This window comes from Hemitrygon akajei, chromosome 3 (genome assembly GCF_048418815.1).
Source record: "Hemitrygon akajei chromosome 3, sHemAka1.3, whole genome shotgun sequence".
Lineage (NCBI taxonomy): Eukaryota > Metazoa > Chordata > Chondrichthyes > Myliobatiformes > Dasyatidae > Hemitrygon > Hemitrygon akajei.
Window position 1 is genome coordinate 182,087,739 of NC_133126.1, and position 18,907 is coordinate 182,106,645.

The following is an 18,907-nucleotide window of genomic DNA, read 5'->3' on the forward strand; positions in this document are numbered from 1 at the left end:
TTGGGAGAACCAGTGGTCATAGTCAATTGCCCCTGGTATATAAGTAAGTCCTAGAATATAGCAGGGGGGAGAAGATGAGAGTGAAGTTGATAGGACTGTTGGAAAATAAAAAAAAACTAGTACAGTTAGAGTGAAATGTTGCTTAGCAACACAGACAAAATGTTGGAGGAACTCAGCAGGCCAGGCAGCATCTACAGTAAAGATTAAGCAGTCAAAGTTACGGACTGAGGCTCTTCATCATGGACTAGTCCTGATGAAGGATCTCAGTCCAAAGGATCCACTGTTTACTCTTTTACATAGATGCTGCCTGATCTGCTGAGTACCACCAGCATTTTGTGTGTTGCTTTTGATTTCCAGCATCTGCAGATTTTCTCGTGTTTGCAAATTGTTGCTTGTTGGTCAGCACTGACTCAATAGGTGTGCAATGGAAGATGGTAAGGACTTTGTAATTGGTTTATAATAGTGATATTATAGATTCTAATTCAGTGGCTTCCAATGGCATTGGCCCATGGCATAAAAAAGATTGGAGACCCTTGTTTTAATAGTTTATGAATACTCTGTGATATGTGCGATTAACATTGCTTAAGAAAAACTGGTGCGGTAATGGTTTATGTGTTAACCAAGCTAATTAAAGCCAGCATGCTCTGGCAATTTTTCCACGTGACAGAAAATTAATTGATTCTGGATATAAAAGGAGACTGAGAGGAGATTTGGTAGAGCTCTACAAAGTTATGAAGGGTATAGAAAGGGTAAATGCAAGCAGGCATTTTCCACTGAGGTTGGGTGGGACTACAAGGCATCATGCGTTAAGGGTGAAAGGTGAGAAGTTTAAGGGGAACATGAGGCAAAACTTCTTTACTCAGAGGGCTGTGAGCTTGTGGAATGAGATGCAAGTGCAGGAGGTCTCTGCAATCTCAATTTCAACATTGAAGAGAAGTTTGGATAGATACATGGGTGGTAGGGAGAGATATGGAGGACTATGGTCCCAGTGCAGGTCAATAAGAGTAGGCAGTTAGATGACTTGCACAGACTTGATGGATCAAAAAGTCTGTTTCATTGCTGTACTTCTCCATGCCTCTGCATTGATGGAAAGAATGTATACTCTTTTATATTTGATGTCACTACGAGTCCAAAACAGGAGGAATGTGAGAGCATTGCTTTGCTTGAGAAGAGTTTTTTGGATCAACAGAGTGGATTTTCCTTTTGAAATGTGGTCAAGAGAGGTTTTGAGGACTTTTGATGACTCTTATATTTGCTGTCACCAGCAGTCTCCACTGGCAGTAGGGCCAGGTGAAAACATTTACTTTATTAGGGTAAACACAAGGAAATCTGCAGATGGTGGAAATTCAAGCAACACACACAAAATGCTGGTGGAACGCAGCAGGCCAGGCAGCATCTATAGGGAGAAGCACTGTCGACATTTAGGGCCGAGACCCTTCGTCAGGACTAACTGAAAGGAAAGATAGTAAGAGATTTGAAAGTAGGAAGGGAAGGGGGAAATGCAAAATGATAGAAGACCGGAGGGGGTGGGGTGAAGCTCAGTGCTGGAATGGTGATTGGCAAAAGGGATACAGAACTGGAGAAGGGAAAGGATCATGGGACAGGAGGCCTAGGGAGAAAGAAAGGGGGAGGGGAGCACCAGAGGGAGATAGAGAACGGGCAGAGAGTAACAAGTTTTGCTACAAGACAATATCGTGCTTTATTAGGGTAACCAGCTTTTTTGTTTTCTGAAACAATTTGATTAGATCAGGATCGTTTCGCAATAACACTGTGCTTTGGAAGACTGGACCAAGGGTCTATTTGCACAATACAGAAATCCATAAGTGTGTTGTGAACTCTTTTCACCCTCGGGCTGTGCGAGACTAGAACCAGTGACTGAAGATTAGGTTAACAGGTTTAGATTTAAGAGGAATCTGAGGAGTGGTTTCTTCACTCCGTTTGGTGCATGTGGATCGAGATGTCAGCAGATGTGGTAAGTGTTCAATTATAACATTTAAGAGATGTTTGGATAGGTAGCTGGATGAAAGGGGTATAGTGCTGGTGCAGGTAGATTGGACTAGGTAAAAAACCAAGTCAGCACAGACCAGAAGGGCCAATGAGCCTGTTTCTCTCCTGTAGTAACATCCACAGAAAATTGCCCCTGGCCACTTGTTATTTAAAAAAAATACGATTCACTGAATGACACAACCAAATCTTCTTTTACAAAACATTATTTTTATTTCAACTTAAGAACAATAGGCAGAATAAGTTAACTCTAGCCCACCTGTCCCCAGGCAGGTCACACACAGCACACTTTATTCTGTTGTGCAGTTTATTGTGTCAGAATAGATTTATTGTGAATAAGGTGCCTTACACCAGGTAACAGTAAATGAACTTGTCAGAGATTTCTTTTATCAATTAGGAAAGTGTTTTGTACATATATAAGCAAAAGACAAAAACTTAAAATCTGCTCATAAAGAGCCGGCTTTTAGTTTGGTGTTGCTGAACTGGTCGTGCAAGTCCTTCTTTCAAAAAATAAAGCAGGCTGGAAAATAAGAAAGTAATTTAAAGTGACTAGATTGAGTAATTAATTTTGTAGGAAGAAGGAACTGGCAGTAAACAGCTTACGGGCAAGGTATTTTGTCTCTTTGTGGCTGAACAATGTCAGTTGACTTATGCAGATTGATTTCAGTTGGCCTATTCACAGTGGCAAGGGGGTTCCCTGTGGCTGCTATATTGAAGACAACCGGAATGAAAACATTAGTGAAAACCCATTTCCAGAGGCAAGAAACGAGTGACATAAAGGCTATTAAAATACCCTGAACAGATAAATTTGCAGATTTGGCTTCTGTATCATCTTAACATAAGACTGTGAAACAACACTGACTCACAGGTTTCTGGGAGATGCCCTTCAACAGTTCAACAGCAAGAGGCACTTCATAACTTTTACAAAAGAAGCTTTTCTGCCTAGCACCTATTTTACTGACACTTACCTTCATACAAATAACATTCAAGTTTAATAGAAATCTGTTTTAAAATAAAATTCATTTCTGGGTCCTAACAGAAAAATTCAAACATCTGTTTTAAAATATATTTAATGAACTGGATGTCAGAAGCTTCAAGTGAAGAGCCTATAGTCACTTTCTGGGGATTCATTAGGATGCAAAGACATTGGAGTTCTATGGATCAACAAAAGACACTGCAATGTATCTTGTTCCGTTTGTAGTTGGGAGCCCTTCATGAAGATGTGTTAATCTTCCTGGATGCATGAAACTCCATCCTTTCCTGGGGGACTTCACAGAACAGTTATATCGATGGAATTTGCAGCCTCCACCCTGCAAAGAGATACAAGTTATATTTGTGAACAGCTGCACTCCCACAGAGGTGTCAGCAAGGTGCCCTGGAATGGAAAAGCCTCCAGAAACTGGTGAACACAGCCCAGTCCATCAGGGGAAAAACTCCCCTTACCAATGAGTACATGTACAAGGAGTGCTGTCACACTATTATCAATGAACCCCGCCATCCAGGCCATGCTCTCTTCTCGCTACCACCACAGGGAAGGAGGTACAGGAACCCGAGGACCTACGCCACCAGGTTCAGGAACAGTTATTACCTTTCAACCAGAATGAATAACTTTACTCAATTCAACGCTAAACTATTCCGCAACCTGTGGACTCACCTTCAACGACTCTATAGCTCATGATCTTAGTATTTATTAATTTATTTATCTATTTTTGTATTTGTATAGCTTGTCTTCTTTTGCACGTTGGTTGTTTCTCATTCTTTTTGTGTATAGTTTTTCATTGATACTATTGTATTTCTTTGTTCTACTGTGAATGTCCACAGGAAAATGAATCTCGGGGTAGTATATGATGATGTACAGGTATATATACTTCGACTATAGATTTAATTTGAACTTCAAAATGTTATTTACGTAAATACATAAATGTATTTCCGTCAAGATGGCGTCTCTGTACAACGCTCCTCCTGTCGACCTTTCCTTGATAGATCATGAAACCACGTATTTCACTTCTATTATGTCTTTTACATTAGATTTCTAAATCTTCACTGTGATTCTGGAACTGTTGGAGCTCGTGATTTGCGTTTGAAGATCATTTGGGCATTTCAGCGCTCTGCAGTCTCTGAGAGTATTCCGGAAGGCAGAGGCAGTGTGTGTGTGTGAACCTTGTGGCGAGAAGGCTGCGGGGTACAAGCCGACGTTCAACTCCATTTCGCCAGCTAACGCTTCCAGTGTTTACTGATTAAAGTGAGACGCGGGAGATTGAAACTTTGAGGTGAATGTGGAAGGTGAGTGCTGGCTACCTGCCTTTTGATTGCTGGGAGATCGCTCCACTGCTGCAGGGAGAAAGACCTGCCGCTGTGCCCAGAGAGTGTTCCCCAGATTTTCTGTGTTTTGGATACGGACTTTGACTAGACACTTTATTTCAGTCTTATAGTTTTTTTTATATTCTCTGTTTTTCCACCTAATCTTTCTTTTTTTATGTGCGGGGAGGGGGAATTGGGGTTCGATGTACCTGTTCCATTAGTGTTCATTTTTTGTGCGGGGAGGGGTGATTTGGGGGTTAATGATCGCACTGCCATTCTTTTCTTTCTTGGTTTCATGGCTATCCATATAACAATCACAGCACGGAAACAGGCCGGAGGCCGGAGGCCGGAGAAGAAGAATTTCAGAGCCGTATACATTGATAATAAATGAACCGTTGTACATTTTAAACACGGTAACAAAAAGTCGCCACTTGTTTGATGAGGAGAATGCATACTCTACATTTACATTTTATGGCTTTAAAAGGGTGTTTGATGCGGGAATAAACCTTCTGAAGATCAGCTTTGCACCCTATATATATGCATGCTGGAATTATAAATCAGCTGGAGTTGACAGGGAATTGAGATGCTCTGAGCAGTTTGTGAAGTCTCTACTGCATTAGCCCACTGTCCTGCTATCCATCCTTCATGGATGATAACTAACTTCTGCAACAATTGCTGAAGGTTTACAAATGATGCTAATTACCAGAAAATTCTAATCACTATCACTGGCAGTCCACCACATTTTTATGCAAGATTCTTTCACCATTTGCTTCCAAATGCAGTGGTTAATTGTTGATTGATAGTAAATTTCTGCCCATGAACAATGCTTCCAGATGAGACCTTGTCCTCTGCTGCTGCTTCGTTGTTTCATGCTGAAAAGGATCCCAAGTAGAATCCAGATGATCTTACGCTAACATTTTCTATCAAGGATAAAACTGGGTGAAGAGGGAAATGGATACTCAACCCGTTCCAGCTGGTTTACTGCCAAGCAGGTGAATTTAAAACTATCCAACTCTTACTCTAGTTAACTGCTCTAGTGTTTAGTATTCAGCAGAGGGTCCATTAATTCAATGATTGGGCACATTAAGTCAGTAGCCTAAGAATATGTTCTTTGGAAGAAATAATACTAAGTGTGATTGCGGAAATGTGTACTTCTCCATTAGAAGATATCAAGAGACATCATTCCCTTCATTTCCTGAGGTCAGTATTAAGGGTAACAGTCATCCGCACAGCAAATGAATTGTGATCAAAGTACAGGAGATAGAAGCTAAAACTGCTGATCTTGTAGTTAGTACTTGCCTCACAAGAAAGACATGGCAAGAACAATTAAGTCAGGAAATTTACTTCCTCGCCTTGGGAAAGAAGGTAGTCCAGTAGAAATAGTTTTAACTGCAATCTGTACTTCAGCTCGTTTCATTAAGTCAGTCAAGCTTTGTAAAGATGGGAGGTTTCAAACACAAGAATAAAATGGGAATCCTTACACTAGTCTCTGAACAAAGATAATGGACTGTAGTGCTCTGGGTGGCACAGGGTTAACAATCCTCTGCCCCAGAGGATTGTTAATCTAACCTCTGTGATTAGATTATTGGGGTAATTAATCAGGAGGTACATACATTTTTGAAAAGTCAGGGAACTTTGGGCTACAGGAAACTGGCATAGAATAGATGAAGACTTCAGCAGATCAGCCTTGATTATATGAAATGGGAGGACAAGCCTGAGGGGTTGAGGGGCCTACTCCTGCTCCTTTTTTCTTACGTCCAACTTGAAATACCATTTGCGATGTGCTTAAAACTCCTAATAATTACAACCACTTTATCACAGGAAGCAAAATTAAACATGAAAATCCTGGGGGTTCTGATAGTGCCATATTACTCCCACCATGCAAATATGCCATTGTGTTATTAGTGCTTATTGGGTTAATGGAGCAACAGTTCATCCCAAATAAAGATGAGATGTCAGCCAATTGTCAAAAATGTGGCAAAGTTCACTAGCTGGCTCAATTCATTGACTTTAATGCCAGCTCTCAGCTGGAATCATGGATGCGGCGAGGGAAAAGCAACAGCAAGTGACACAAAGAAATACAATCCTTGGTATGAGTGCCAAAATAGAAGTATCTTTAGATGAAATGACACGGCCTTTTGGTCACGAATCATACACTAATACAGTGTGAACTAGATCGTAAGCCAGAAGATGAGATCTCCTGGAGCAGCTGCCAGTTCCACGGACACTCCCGGCAATGACCTGCTTGCAGATCAGCTCATTTCTGGTTCGTTAATCTGTGCACTGCAACGTGGAGGTCAGAGGGAGCTGGGAGCTAATCTCCTCCACTACTGCTGCATTTACAATCGCACCAACATTCTGCACGATAGTACTTTCAGATTCCAGCATCTGCAGTTTTATCTGATATTCATGGAAAGTTATATTTGCCTTAGATGAGTCAGAGGGGTAGACTCAGAGGCATGGATCTTGTATGTTCTTTTACTTGGAAGAATGAAAGGTACAAATTCTTGGGAGCTCTGATGTTGAGAGGGAGTTTGTTCTAGATCAGGAGGCTCCCAACCTTTTTATGCCATGGACCAATACAACTAAGCAACACACACACACAATATGCTGGCCCAAAACATTGACTGCTTACTCTTTTCCATAAACGCTGCCTGGCCTCCTCGAGTTCCTCCAACATTTTGAGTGTGTCGCTTGGATTTCCAGCATCTGCAGATGCTCTCGTTTGTGAACCTACAAAAAGCTTTAGGCCAGAGGTGGTCATTCAACTTCACACTAGGGACTGGTAACATAGGCTCTACGACCCCACTCATTAAGATGGTAGCGTGATATTAATACGCAGCAGCCTCTCCAGACTCTGGACTGGGGATTGCCAAACGTTATGTGGATTTTCTGGTGTAGTCCGTTTTGTCATATGCTTTTATGATATCATTCTGGGGGAACGTTGTCTCATTTTTTAACTGCGTTGCATTTGTGGTTTCTAAATGACAATAAACTGAATCTGAATTTGAATAGAATCAACCTTGATTCAAAAGGTAAGTGCTTCATCTATACTTTTATCGACCTCATTTTAAGTTAATTTTTCAAATAATTTACATCTAGAACCATTTAAAATATATGCCAGTATCTGCGTCAGTGGCTAATGAAGCTCTTTGACACCGATGAGCAGCATAAAGGCTCAAGGCAATGTTGGGCGTGGAATCGCAAGAGGCACTCCCCGTGTCTGCGTTACCATTGGCTTTGCTCCAAAGGCTGTCTGTTGAAGCCAGGCTGCAGGTTAATCAGCTGCATGGGAAAAGCATGGGGCAAGCGCAGGCAAGGTTGAGACCCAGCCAGTTACTCTGATCTGCAGACAAGATTTAGATGTATTATGATGATAAACACATTCTTTGAAATATTTGAAATGAAAATTACTTCACATTCCAAAGGTTCGGCTGCCATTTCCTCCATTCTGTTTTTGAGCTCTTCTTTGATCTAAGGCTGGGAAATCTGGGTCAAAAACTGCTTGCTGGAGACACAATAAGTATTGCTGTGTGATTTGTCAATCTAAGTGGCTAACGTGTTGGGAATTACCAGGACTGCTCTTCAATGACATTGTGGCTGACCAGCTGAACATTCTTGTTCTGTTCCCAAATCCATTGATTCCATTAACTTCAATCTTGAACATGCAGGACAATTGCCTCAGCACAGTCTCCAAGACAGTGGCTTCCAAGGGTTACAACCATCTGTATGAGAACTCTTCTCATCCAAGTCCTGAACAGACAACCCCTTACCCTGAAGTTGCAGCCGATATTGGGGATTGTTGAGCTACAGGGACTTTCTCTCCACGTCTCCTGACAATCTTATCTACTGCATTCTTCCAAGCTGCAGAAAATGCAAGCACTATGCATCCTATTGGGGATATCTCATGCTGTGGATCTATTCACTCAAACCCTCCATAGCAAGTATCTCCTTTTGTGGAAATCAGCGCCAGCTGCAGATGTTAGAATGTGAACCAAAGACAGAAATTCCGGAACTGATAAAGGATCTTTGACTGGAAATATTAACTGATTCCTTGAGGTAGATAGGTACTGCTTGACCTGACTGGCTGAGTTCTTTCAGAATTTCAGTTCGTGTAGAAATAACCTTTTCTGAGTTAGGAAATCTAAACTTTGTAAATTATTCTACTCAGTTGCAAAATTTATCTTCATGCACAACCCCTTTGTAGCAGAAATAAAATTTCTATCGCCTTCTAGTTTTTTAAAAAAAAAACTTTCCATGGGTCTGTGCTAGCCTGAATCCCTCCAAGTACCAGTCTCCATCTTATAGAAATATTCTGCTTTGTTCTTCCTATTAAAGTGGATCCTTTCACGGTTCCACGGCTTCCGGGCTAGAGCTTAGATGGCTTTACTCTTCAAGCTTTGGTACATATTATTTTTGCACCTTACTGGTAATCTGCAAACTTGGATATATTATGCCAAACTCCCTCATCAAATCCATTTGAATAGCTGAGGGCCAAGCAACAAACCCTGTATCATTTTGACAGTTACATTAATCACACCTAGACAACAGCCAAAATTAAAGCGAAAATATAGATCTTTGATAGCAAGGTCTTCAATATTCAAGTACAATGCATGTTTAACGCACCTGGTAATCTATTCCTTTATTATTTAAGGCGATATTGATTGTGAATGTAGAGGAGTCATGATGAGGCCTTAGATAGGCCTGTCTCTCCGGTGTATACTTCACAACGAAGTTCAGCATGGCAAATCCCTGGAAAGCAAATAAATCAACATTAAGCACTTCTGTGCAGTTTAGTTCTTTATACAGACACTGCAACAATGATGTGTTCATCAATTCCCGCCGCTGTCTGTAAGGAGCTTGTATGTTTTCCACGTGGCCACGTGGGTTTCCTCTGGATGCTCCAGTTTCCACCCACAGTCCGAAGAAGTACCAGTTGGTAGGTTAATTGGTCATTGGAAGTTGTTGAATTGAATTGACTTTATTTCTTACATCCTTCACATGCATAAGGAGTAAGAATCTTTCCGTTACGTCTCCATCTAAATGTGCAATCATAGTAATTTATAATATATATATATATATATAAAACAGTGAATGTAATATAGAAATACACTCAAATCAGCGTGAGTTCATCAGTCTGACGGCCTGGTGGAAGAAGCTGTCCCGGAGCCTGTTGGTCCTGGCTTTTATGCTGCAGTACTGCTTCCTGAATGGTAGCAGCTGGAACAGTTTGTGGTTGGGATGGCTTGGGTCTCCAATGATCCTACGAGCCCTTTTTACACACTTGTCCTCGTAAATGTCCTGAATCGTGGGAAGTTCACAACTATAGATGTGCTGGGATGTCTGCAGAGTCCTGCTATTAAGGGAGGTACAGTTCCCATACCAGGCAGTGATGCAGCCAGTCAGGATGCTCTCAATTGTGCCCCTCTAGAAAGTCCTTAGGATTTTGGGGCCCATACCAAACCTTTTTCAACCATCTGAGGTGAAAGAGGCGCCGTTGTGCCTTTTTCACCACACAGCTGGTGTGTACAGACCACGTGAGGTCCTTGGTGATGTAGATGCTGAGGAACTTAAAGCTGTTTACCCTCTCAACCCGAGATCCATTGATGTCTATAGGGGTTAGCCTGCCTGCATTCCTTCTGTAATCCACAACCAGCTCCTTTGTTTTTGTGACATTGAGGGAGAAGTTGTTTCTTGACACCACTGGGTCAGAGAGATGAATTCTACCCTGTGGGCCACCTTGTTATTGTATGAGATTAGGCCAATCAATGCAGACTCGTCAGCAAATGTAATTAGCACATTAGAGCTGTGTGTGGTCATGGGTAGACAGAGAGTAAAGGAGGGGACTTAGTACACAACCCCGAGGGGCTCCTGTGTTGAGAGTCAGAGGTGAGGGAGCCCACTCTTACCACCTGCCGGCGATCTGACAGGAAGTCCAGGATCCAGCTGCACAAGGCAGGGTCAAGGCCGAGGTCTCTGAGCTTCCTGTTGAGCCTGGTGGGAATCATGGTGTTGAATGCTGAACTGTAGTCCAAGAACAGCATTCTCACATAAGCATCCTTCCTTCTCCAGACGTGCAAGTACGGTGTGTAGACCTGTGGCTATTGAGTCATCTGTCGATCGGTTGTGTCAGTAGGTGAATTGTAGGGGGTCCAGTTTGGGTGTTAGCAAGCTGCAGATATAATCGTTGACCAGCCTCTCAAAGCATTTTTCACCACACAGCTGAGACAACAACCGTCTCAACTTCACCACTCCTCTCTCCTGTTCCAACCTCACTCCCTCTGAATGCACTGCCCTCCACTCTCTCCGCACTAATCCTAACTTCACCATCAAACCCACAGACAAAGGTGGTGCCGTAGTAGTCTGGCGGATGGACCTCTACCTCACTGAGGCCAAACGGCAGCTCTCTGACACCTCCTCTTACTTACCCCTGGAACAAGACCCCACCAAAAAACATCAAACCATTGTCTCCCATACCATCACCACCCTTATCAACTCCGGAGACCTTCCATCCTCAGCCAAAAAACACATCATTCTCACACCCCGCACTGCTCGTTTTACCTCCTCCCCAAGATCCACAAGCCTGACTGTCCTGGTAGGCCTATAGTTTCGGCCTGCTCCTGCCCCACTGAACTTGTATCTGCCTACCTGGACTCCATTTTGTCACCCATAGTCCCTCCCCACCTACATCCGGGATACATCCCATGCCCTCCACCTCTTTAATAACTTCCAGTTCCCCGGTCCCGACCGCTTCATTTTTACCATGGATGTCCAATCCTTACACACTTCAATTCCCCATCAAGGCAGCCTCAAAGCCCTCCACTACTTTCTTGACAATAGACCTTACCAGCTCCCCAACACCACCACACTCCCCCAGTTGGTGAAACTGGTACTCACACTTAATAACTTCTCTTTTGGCTCTTCCCACTTTCTTCAGACCAAGGGTGTAGCTATAGGTACTCGCATGGGCCCCAACTATGCCTGCCTCTTCGTGGGTTATGTGGAACAGTCTATGCTCCAAATCTATACTGGTACTGCTCCACAACTTTTCCTTTGCTACATTGATGCTGCTTCCTGCACCCATGTTGAGCTCGTCAATTTCATCGACTTTGCCTCTAACTTTCACCCAGCCCTCAAATTCACTTGGTCCATCTGGGACACTTCTCTCCCCTTTCTCGATCTCTTGGTCTCCATCTCTGGAGACAGACTGTCTACTGACATCTTCTATAAACCCATGGACTCCCATAACTACCTTGATTATACCTCTTCCCACCCTGCCAAATGTAAAAATGTTATTCCCTATTCCCAGTTCCTCCGTCTCCGCCACATCTGCTCCCAGGATAAGGCTTTCCATTCCAGGACAACTCAAATGTCCTCTTTCTTTAAGAATCGTGGTTTCCCTTCTGCCGCCATCAATGATGCCCTCACCCGCATCTCCTCCATTTCCCCACACCGGCCCTCACCCCATCCTTCCATCACCACAACAGGGACCGTGTCCCCCTTGTCCTCACCTATCACCCCACCAGCCTCCGGATCCAGCATATTATCCTCCGCAACTTCTGCCACCTTCAACAGGACCTCACCACTAAGCACATCTTTCCCTCTGCTTTTCGCAGGGATCGTTCCCTCCACGACTGTCTAGTCCACACGTCCCTCCCCACAGATCTCCCACCTGGTACTTATCCCTGCAAGCGTAAGTGCTACACCTGTCCCTACACCTCCTCTCTTACCACCATTCAGGGCCCCAAACAGTCCTTCCAGGTGAGGCAACACTTCACTTCACTTGTGAGTCTGCTGGGGTAATCTATTGCATCCGGTGCTCCTGGTGCGGCCTCCTCTACATCGGAGAGACCTGACGCAGATTGGGGGATCGCTTCGTCGAGCACCTCCGCTCCGTCTGCCACAACAGACAGGATCTCCCGGTTGCCACCCACTTCAACTCTGCTTCACATTCCCATTCGGATATGTCCATACATGGCCTCCTCTACTGCCATGATGAGGCCAAACTCAGGTTGGAGGAGCAACACCTCATCTACCGTCTGGGTAGCCTTCAGCCCCTTGACATGAACATCGAATTCTCCAACTTCTGGTAATTCCCTCCCCTTCTCCCATCCCGCTTTCATTCTGCCTCCTCTTCCAGCTGCCTATCACCCCTCTCATGATTCTGCCTTCTTCTACTACCCATAGTGCTTTCCCCTTACATTCCTTCTTCACCTCTCCGGCCTATCCCCTCCCCCACCCCTTGATCTTTTCCCTTACTGGTTTTTCACCTGGCACCTACCAGCCTTCTCCTTCCCACCCTCCCCCCACCTTCTTTATAGGGCCCCTGCCCCCTCCCTCTTCAGTCCTGACAAAGGGTCTCAGCCCGAAACGTTGACTGCTCATTTCCACGGATGCTGCCCAACCTGCTGAGTTCCTCCAGCTTGGTTGTACGTCTCAAAGCATTTGCTTATTATTGAGGTGAGTGCGACAGGACACCAGTTGTTCAGGTATGTTACCATGGTCTTTTCTGGCACAGGGACAGTGGTGGATAATTTGAAGCAGGAGGGCACTCTACACTGGAAGAGGGAGAGATTAGGTTCGGGTTAAATCAGGGGATTGCTGAATGGTGTGGCTCAAAGGGGCCTGAAATGCGAATTCTGCACTGTACCTCAATAAAAAAAAAAGTAAAAAATTACCCTTCCCTTCCATTACTCTGCAACTGCTCCCAAACATAAACCTCTGTGAAATAAGACGAGGCTATCAAAAAAGTCCTACTAGGTCTTCCAGTAATCTCAATTTCAAAATCATGCACCGTATCTTTTGACCATGATTATTCTTGGCAAATTTTTCGACAGAAGCGGTTTGCCATTGCCTTCTTCTGGGCAGTGTCTTTACAAGACTGGTGACCCCAGCCATTATCAATACTCTTCAGGCTGTCTATCTGGTTTCAGTGGTTGCACAACCTGCACTCATGATATGCACCGGCTACTCACCCAACGCCTGCTCCCATGGTTTCGTGTGACGTTGATCATGGGGGGGGGGGGGGGAGGTCTATGCAGGTGCTACCCCTTGCCCAAGGGTGATTTGCAGGCTAGCGGAAGGAAAGAGTGCCTTACACCTCTTTTGGTAGCAACTTATCTCCACCCCACTACCAATTCCAATTACTTTGAACTAAATCCTTGAATATAAATGGTTAGTGAAAAGTCAGTGCAGAAATCGGTAACAATATCACCCCAGCATATCTTAACAAACAATTTAAGAACTATGTACCATCAGTTCTTTTTGATGCTTTTTGAATGCCTCATTTCAATATTCATATTGCCCAGCTAGCAGTTGGCGTAACACGTTTCTCGATGTCTCTGTTGATGTAGAACACTTGAAGCTTGAGACGTACCTTAGTGTGATAACCAGAAAACAGCTTCAGTGTAACTGGAGCGATGTACTCCCGAATGAAGTGTAGCCACACCTGATCCAGACCAATCTGAGTCATGTGTATGTCATCGGTGGGAACATTTTCATATCCGCCCACTAGCCGCTTATCCTAAAATACAGCCAAACCATCAGAGCCTGAGAACTTTCAGCTTTGGAAGAGCTAAAATACCAACATTGAAGCAAACACTTTAAAGGTCATGTAAATATCATTACTGGGAATGAAATGGTTAATATACGAGCAGTGTTTGAATTGAATTGACTTTATTTCTTACAGCCTTTATACACGAGGAGTAAAAATCTTTACGCTATATCTCCTTCTAAATGTACAATATGCAATTATAGTAATTTATGATAAATATTATGTGCAACAGGGTAGTCAACACAACATAGAAATACAGTTGCGTCAGCATTAATTAATCAGTCTGATGGCCTGGTGGAAGATGCTGACCCAGAGCCTGTTGGTCCTGGCTTTTATGCTGCGATACTATTTCCCGGATGGTAGCAGCTGGAACAGTTCGTGCTTGGAGTGACTTGGGTCCCCAATGATCTTTCCGGCCCTTTTTACACACCTGTCTTAGTAAGTGTCCTGAATACTGGGCCTGTACTTGTTGCAATTTAGGAGAATAAAGGGGAGAACTCACTGAAACCTATTGAATATTGAAAGGCCTAGATAGAGTGGATGTGGAGAGGACCTCTCCTATATCGGGGAGTCTGGGACCAGAGGGCACAGACTTCGAATAAAAAGGTGTCCTGTTAGAACAGAGATAAGGAGAAATTTATTTAGTCACGAGGATTGTGAATCTGTGGAATTTATTGCTACAGATGGTTGTGAAAGCTATGACATTGAGTATATTTAAAGCAGAGGTTGATCATTCTTGATTAATAAGGACCACAAAGGTTACAGGGAGAATGCAGGAGAATAGGGTTGAGAGGGATAAAAAAAATCAGCTATGATGGAATGGCAGAGCAGACTCAATGGGCTGAATGGCCTAATCTGAACCACTGTCTTACGATTTAAATCCTGTGGAAACATCCATGACAAATTTACTCAGTCAACTTTTGTGGCTGTCCAGATTTTGCAGAAATCCACATTTTCTTTCTTTTTTTATATTAGTTTTTTTATACATTTTCTACATCGCTACAGATAAAAAAAAACCCAGATCGGAATGAAGAACATTAATACAGTGCAAAAATAAACATACAATAATAATATAATACAAAAGAAGATAATTGAGAAAGCACCCAAATTGAAGATATGTAAAATTAGTATCCTCCCCAAGCCCCGCAACAAAAAAGAACTCCAGACCAACCACAACACAATCTAGAGAGTATACATCAGGACATTCAAACCCCCAAAACTGTAAATACACTTAGCAACAGAAGATATTAATGCCTACTACCAACAAAAAAGGAGCTGAAAGCAAGGGACCGAAAAAAAAACCTTAGTTAAGAGGAAGGGTATGAAAATACTCAATAAAAGGTCCCCAGACCTTATGGAACTTTGTATCCAAATTAAGAACTGAATAATGAATTTTTTCAAGGTCTAAGTAGGACATAATATCATTAAGCCATTGAGCATGCGTGGGCAGGGCAACATCCCTCCATCTAAGGAGGACAGAAATCCACATTTTCTAAAGTCTTGCTGTCATCTTTGACCATCACTCTGTATTTACAAATTGACTTTGTTGTTCTAAACAACCATTGTTATCACAAAATTCGATGCTGCATTTGGTCAGGTAATCAAAAACTTGGTCAGGTAATCAAAAACTTGGTCAGGGATGAAAGTTAAGGTGCATCTTATTGGAAAAGAGGGAGAGAGGAGCAGGGAGAGTTTAAAAAAGAAATTCCAGAGATTTTGTGGAGATGCCACAAAAAATGCTTTTCATACCATTTCAGGAAATCAGAAACAAAGTACCGGTAGTTTATAGTTGATAATATGACAGTTTCACAGTATGGAAACTGGTACGTGCAGGAATCTGAAACAGTATCCAACTGCATAACCACATTGCTATGACAGAAAAATGTTCTGTGTGCGTGCAACTTCGTAATTTACTAGACTTCTATTGCTTCTGCCTTTTCACCATTTATTGAGTATTGTGTTCTACACTTTCTAGATCCAAAGCAGATGGAGTCATATATTGAAATGTATTTGGCAGTTTTTGCCTATTTTCTGCTAGCAAGTATTTTAAAATTTATTGCCTTCATCTATAATAGACCATTCTTTAGATCATCAGTTAACACGCCTTTCTCCCCACCACCTGGGGCAATCTCAGTAAATATTTTGCTATAAAGAGTTTTAGTTAATGCCCTCTCATTACACAATTCTGGATCTAACATGGCCTCTTTCTGAAATGGATTATTTTCGCACATTTAGAAAAGACAGGTGAAATGAAAAGGGAATTGAGGTAGCCATGGGAAATGTAAAAGTTAAAGAGCAGCAGGAAGAACGGTCTCAGACTTGAAACTCAGGGATAGGAAACTCTCCCAAGCATTTGTCCTTCACAGAATCCAAACCATTTTCATTTGTCCAGTGTAAAGGACTAAAATTCATTTCTTTTCTTAAGTGCTTTCCTAATTTCCAGATTCACCCTGATTATTAGGGCTACGATACTCCTGATTGTGTTTACTTGTTTCTTAGCTTCACCTACACTTGTTCTACATCCTGATCTCTTGGTTGAGGTCTCTCATCCTACTGTCTCTCTAAGGGCACATTTCCATTTTTGCCACTATGCTATTCTTTTCTAAAAGTCAGTTCTCTGCTAAAACACTATTGAACAAAGCTCTTGAGCTCACAATACACCTCATCATGGTCTTGAACTTTGTTGCCTGCCCTGCACCTTCTCTGTAACACTATATACTCCACATATAATCCAGCATTTTCTGTATGTAATACTCTGTGAGGTTTCACTGCTAGTGTAATGGTTTCTCTGTAGCAGCAGTGTTTGGGTTACGACTGGAGATAACGGGGCTTTGGAATGTGCGCCGTCCAATGAGAGGCGTGTTTTTCTTTCTTGTGTGCCCGGGAGAAGGCTTTGCGGGCTTTTGTTTGGTGGAAGACGGAGAGAGAAGACGCAAGAATGGGGAATCATAGACTGCAGGATGGAGTGGACTTGGAATGGGGTTGGGAGTCAACGCCGGGGATGGGGGACAGGGGGTAAAATCGATGGAGAAAGAACAGACGGGAAAACCATGAGCTCCAACATTGTGCATTAGACTGTTTCATGAGAATCGGCTCTTTTTCCTTTTTGTTTCTTTACTAAACCCATAGCCAAATAAAGAATTATAAAGCTCAATCGCTTAATTGCATATTGTGTACTGTTAGTTATTTCGTGGTACTGATTTGTAACAGGGGAACACATCATGTAGCATCCACCCAAACAAGATTTCTCAAGTTTGGCCGGGCCGGAGGCTGTCTTTCCATAGATTAAGCTGCTAGCCGAACCTGAAGGTGACATTTACATTGTTCTACATTTCCAGCATTTGCACTGCCTTCATTCAACTTACTTCCTACATCCAGACTGCTGTTTGGGAGCCTGCAGATAACTCCCATTAGGGTCTTTCTACCCTTAGAATTTCTCAGTTCTATCCATACTGACTCTACATCCCCTGATTCTATGTCTCCAGCACATTGTGTGTCTACCTCTCGTGTCTACTCCATTCTGTTATTGCTTTTCCCTTGTACCACCTTGACTGCTGATGCAATGAAATGAAGTGTGTGGATGACATGCAAAGCAAAGCTTTTCAGTGCACCTTAGTACAAGTGACAACAATAAACCAATTAATGCAACCATTATCTGAGTAAAGTCTACCAGACCAAATGCATCTGCTTACTCTTGTGCCATCAATTTGTGAATGTTGTTAGAACTTCTTCACCCATCCAAACACAGTGGAGTTAAAATATACTTGTTACCAAAAATAAAAGAACATGTTAAAACTTAGCAGCAAATTTTGGCCACTCAGTGATAATTTTTGGCAAAATATAAGTGAAATATTTCAAAACATTGAGGCCTAGTGGCAAGTTAATCCAATACAAAGTTTCACCTCGTTCTTTCCACCAGACCATTCACCGTAGTTCTCCACTATCTCCACGAGTTCGTCACACGTTGCCTCAGAAAATACTGGGAACCAGAAGACATCAGGACATGGCTACCCAAATAAAAAAGAGTCCACATTAAGAGGGAGGAGTGGAAATAAAAAGAGGGAGAGCTCTCACGGAGCGGCCTGGTCAAGGGAAGTGCCTGGTGTGAAAAGTACTAGTCTTTGGCTCGAGAGATTTTGGCAGTTGGATAGTGCAATCGAGAATTGATTAGCAATTGATTGGCAATCAAGATTTGAATAGCTCGGACTCAGCAGAAAACAGCTGATTGGGCAATCGAGGTCAGGTGACCTTGCAGCTTGCAAAGCTCAAGCAAATAAAAAGAGGGAGAGCTTTAGCGGAGTGGCCTGGTCTGAAAAGTGCCAGTCTTTGGCGAGGAGACGATGCCAGGCACAATTGGAGAGGGTGAAGACATGACCGCTATAAGCTGATTCAGTGTGCAACATGCATGATGTGGGAGGTCAGGGACACTGATGGTGCCCCCGGCTGCTACAGCTGTGGAAAGTGTGTCCAGATTCAGCTTCTGAAGGAGCATGTTGCAGCACTGAAGAAAGAACTGGATGACCTCAGGTTTATCCATGAAAACGAGAGTTTTCTGGACAGGACCTACAGTGAGGTCATTATACTGAGGATACCGGAAGAGAGAAAGGGGGCGACGATGAGGAAGGAAAGGATGCTTGAAGTACAGGAGACCCCAGGGGATGCACCTCTCATAAACAGGTTTACCCTCTTGGAAACTGTCAGGACAGAAGATACTGCCAGTCTGAGAGGCGGACAGGTCTGCGAGCTGAAAATTGGTGCAGAAGCAGAGCCAAGGAGTCAGACATCAGGAAGAGCCGTGGTAGTAGGGGACTCCATAGTAAAAGGTATGGAAACTGGTTTCTGCGGCAACAGGCGAGATTTAAGGATGGTGTGTTGCCTCCCTGGTGCTAGGATCCAGGACATCACGGACCGATTGCAGGGAATCCTCAAGGGTGAAGGTGAACAGCCGGAAGTGGTAGTGCACGTCGGCACAAATGACATCGGGAAGAAGAGGAAGGACATTCTGCAGCGGGACTTCAGAGAACTCAGAAGGCTGAAAAGCAGGACTTC

At 43.2% G+C, this 18,907-nt stretch overlaps 1 protein-coding gene across 8 annotated transcripts in view; it reads right to left on the minus strand.

Moving 5' to 3' along the window:
* Positions 1–2,194: 2,194 nt before the first annotated feature.
* plod2 (procollagen-lysine, 2-oxoglutarate 5-dioxygenase 2) overlaps positions 2,195–18,907 on the minus strand; it is a 186,016-nt gene continuing 169,303 nt past the window's right edge. For 6 of the 8 annotated variants that reach the window (XM_073041541.1, XM_073041539.1, XM_073041543.1 and 3 more), the window contains 4 exons: positions 17,761–17,865; positions 13,682–13,828; positions 8,932–9,057; positions 2,195–3,314 (listed from right to left, as the gene is read on the minus strand). In XM_073041541.1, the coding sequence (XP_072897642.1) occupies positions 3,159–3,314; positions 8,932–9,057; positions 13,682–13,828; positions 17,761–17,865 (534 nt within the window). In that variant the 3' untranslated portion in view covers positions 2,195–3,158. Of the gene's footprint in view, positions 3,315–8,931; positions 9,058–13,543; positions 13,829–17,760; positions 17,866–18,907 lie in introns of those variants that run through there. The other 2 variants (XM_073041545.1, XM_073041546.1) reach the window with 2 other exon arrangements.